Source organism: Taudactylus pleione, unplaced genomic scaffold (assembly GCF_031769625.1).
Source record: "Taudactylus pleione unplaced genomic scaffold, aTauple2 ptg000731l, whole genome shotgun sequence".
In the NCBI taxonomy this organism is placed as follows: Eukaryota; Metazoa; Chordata; class Amphibia; order Anura; family Myobatrachidae; genus Taudactylus; species Taudactylus pleione.
The window spans coordinates 834,489-836,677 of NW_028285133.1; the positions used below are offsets into that span (position 1 = coordinate 834,489).

Consider the following 2,189-nt stretch of genomic DNA (forward strand, 5'->3'; position numbering starts at 1 on the left):
TGCATGCGCACGACAGAGCTGGCTCTGTCATGAGCATGCGCACTGGGCCACCATCGACCCGCTTGCGAGCGCATAGCGCTCGCGAGCGGGTCTGAATCAGGCCCACAGTCAGGACAAATCTCTGCCCACATAAATTAGATTTTCTATTGGTCAGTGAAATGTAAATAGATTCCCCCTTCATGGGATTTTGGTTTAATAGCAGTTTGTTATAAGGGGTTTCAGTTTATTAGGATTAAATAAAAATCTCACACAGAGCCTCAGAGATAATGATTTAGGTAATTGCTATAATGGATTTCAAAAACTATAATTTAATGTTTTACTCAAATGGATTTTGCTACCTGGGTGCCACAGACTTAAGGTGGGTACACACATATCGGTAAATGCATACACACTTGCTGATGCCGGCAACGATGAATGACGGCGGGAGGGGGGAGCAGGGCCAGGCTGCATTCGGCAGCATGGCATCGCTAACAATATATCCCCAGATTGTACTGCACATAAAGACGACTGGGGATATCGTTAATAACTCGCAGGATTGCTCATCGTTAACAATATATCACGTACACACTAGACTATTAAACAAAGTTGTCATAACGATGTAACATTATCAGCAATATCATTTAAAAAATCGTCTAGCGTGTACGCACCCTTACCGTAGTCAGAAAATTATATGACACTTAATATTTACACACTGTACATAGATAATCAGTGCTACATTGGTTTACTATAGTTTTCTGCTGCTACCTGACCAGCACATTACATCACTTTTTGAATTACCTAGATGTTATCAGTAGCTCATTAGCATAAGTAACGCATCACAGACATCATTCCGTGTCACAAAGCCCATTGTACGCAGAGCATCTCTGACAACAGCCTCCTGGACTTAGTTGCTGCCTAGTCTACAAACGGGCAGCTTCTTTCACAAAGTGCTGAAAACGGATTGTACCTATCTGATTGCCTGCTGCAGTCAGAGTGACCACAGACCACAGACCGAATCCGAATTTGCTTCCTGCAGACATTTCTGCTTGCAGGTACCATGGATTAAGAATAGGAATGTGGAATTGTATCCCATTCCGATGCTGCCGTAAGGAAGATGCATCAGATGGGACCCATCGTGCTGCTGTCGAGAACAGCGAGACTGGAAGATCAGTTGAAAGACATTCGCTCATCTGGCGCTTAAGGCGATTTATGACTAAAAGGAGACAACGCAGAAGCGGTGAAACCAATGTTACCCACCTCATCAGAGAAAGTATGAAGCATTCTCTATCCTGTGTTGATTTAACAACCTTCACACAGGCCTCACCCAATACTTTTGCTAAGAAGCCTGCGTCTAATGTCTCTGAGTCAGCTGAAGACCAGAAAGTGTGCACGAGTCCAAAATGCACAATGATGCTGGCATCCACCAGCGGGCTCCTGAGTTGTTTTGCAGAGTTCATCTGTAGAAGGTGTCACCAGCTGAACAATCTGTCACCTACAGATATAATTGTATGGATAACAAGTATAGACATGTCTCTCACTGGATACTGGCAGGAAGAAGGCTTCATCAATCCGACCAATGTAGTGTTCCTCTACATGCTCTGCCGAGAGTTCGGTCTATCAGAGTTGGACAGTGAGCAAGAATTACTGGCATTTCTATCCACATGTCTTTATATATCCTATGCCTACATGGGTAGTGAGACCTCCTATCCAATGAAGCCATTCTTAGTGGAAAGCTCGAGGGAAGACTTTTGGAACCGTTGCCTCTACATTATTGATTTCATGAGCACAAAGATGCTGTGCTTCCATGCTGACCACCATTTTTTCATCCAGACCTTTGTCGATCTCATAGCTGAGGGTGGACAGGAGAGCACATAGACAGCCTACCATCAAACTCCACCATCAGTTCCAGGCTCTTCGCCGACACAGCAAGCATCACCATTGGCTCCAGGCTGTGTGCCATCACAAACATCAGGTCCAGGCTATGCAATGACACAGCAAGTTCCAACATCAGTTCCAGGATGTTCGCTGAAACTGCAAGTTCCACCATCAGTTCCAGTATTAATAATAATCGTTGCATTTACAATAAAATGTTTTTGTTTTTTTTCTATAAAATTGGTTGGTGTATTATTTTGCTTTATAGGTCTCGTATATGGACAGGGTTGACCTAGGCAGTTTTGTGATTTTCTCACTGCAACAATGCTCTGCAGAGG

The 2,189-nt window shown here is 43.9% G+C and overlaps 1 protein-coding gene across 1 annotated transcript; it reads left to right on the forward strand.

Annotated features, from left to right (window-relative positions):
• The first annotated feature begins 1,053 nt into the window (after positions 1 to 1,053).
• On the forward strand, positions 1,054 to 1,854 carry LOC148477242 (cyclin-dependent kinase 5 activator 1-like). The gene has a single exon (XM_088456994.1). The coding sequence runs from the start codon at positions 1,054 to 1,056 to the stop codon at positions 1,852 to 1,854; it is 801 nt and encodes a 266-aa protein (XP_088313120.1).
• The last annotated feature ends 335 nt before the right edge of the window (positions 1,855 to 2,189 follow it).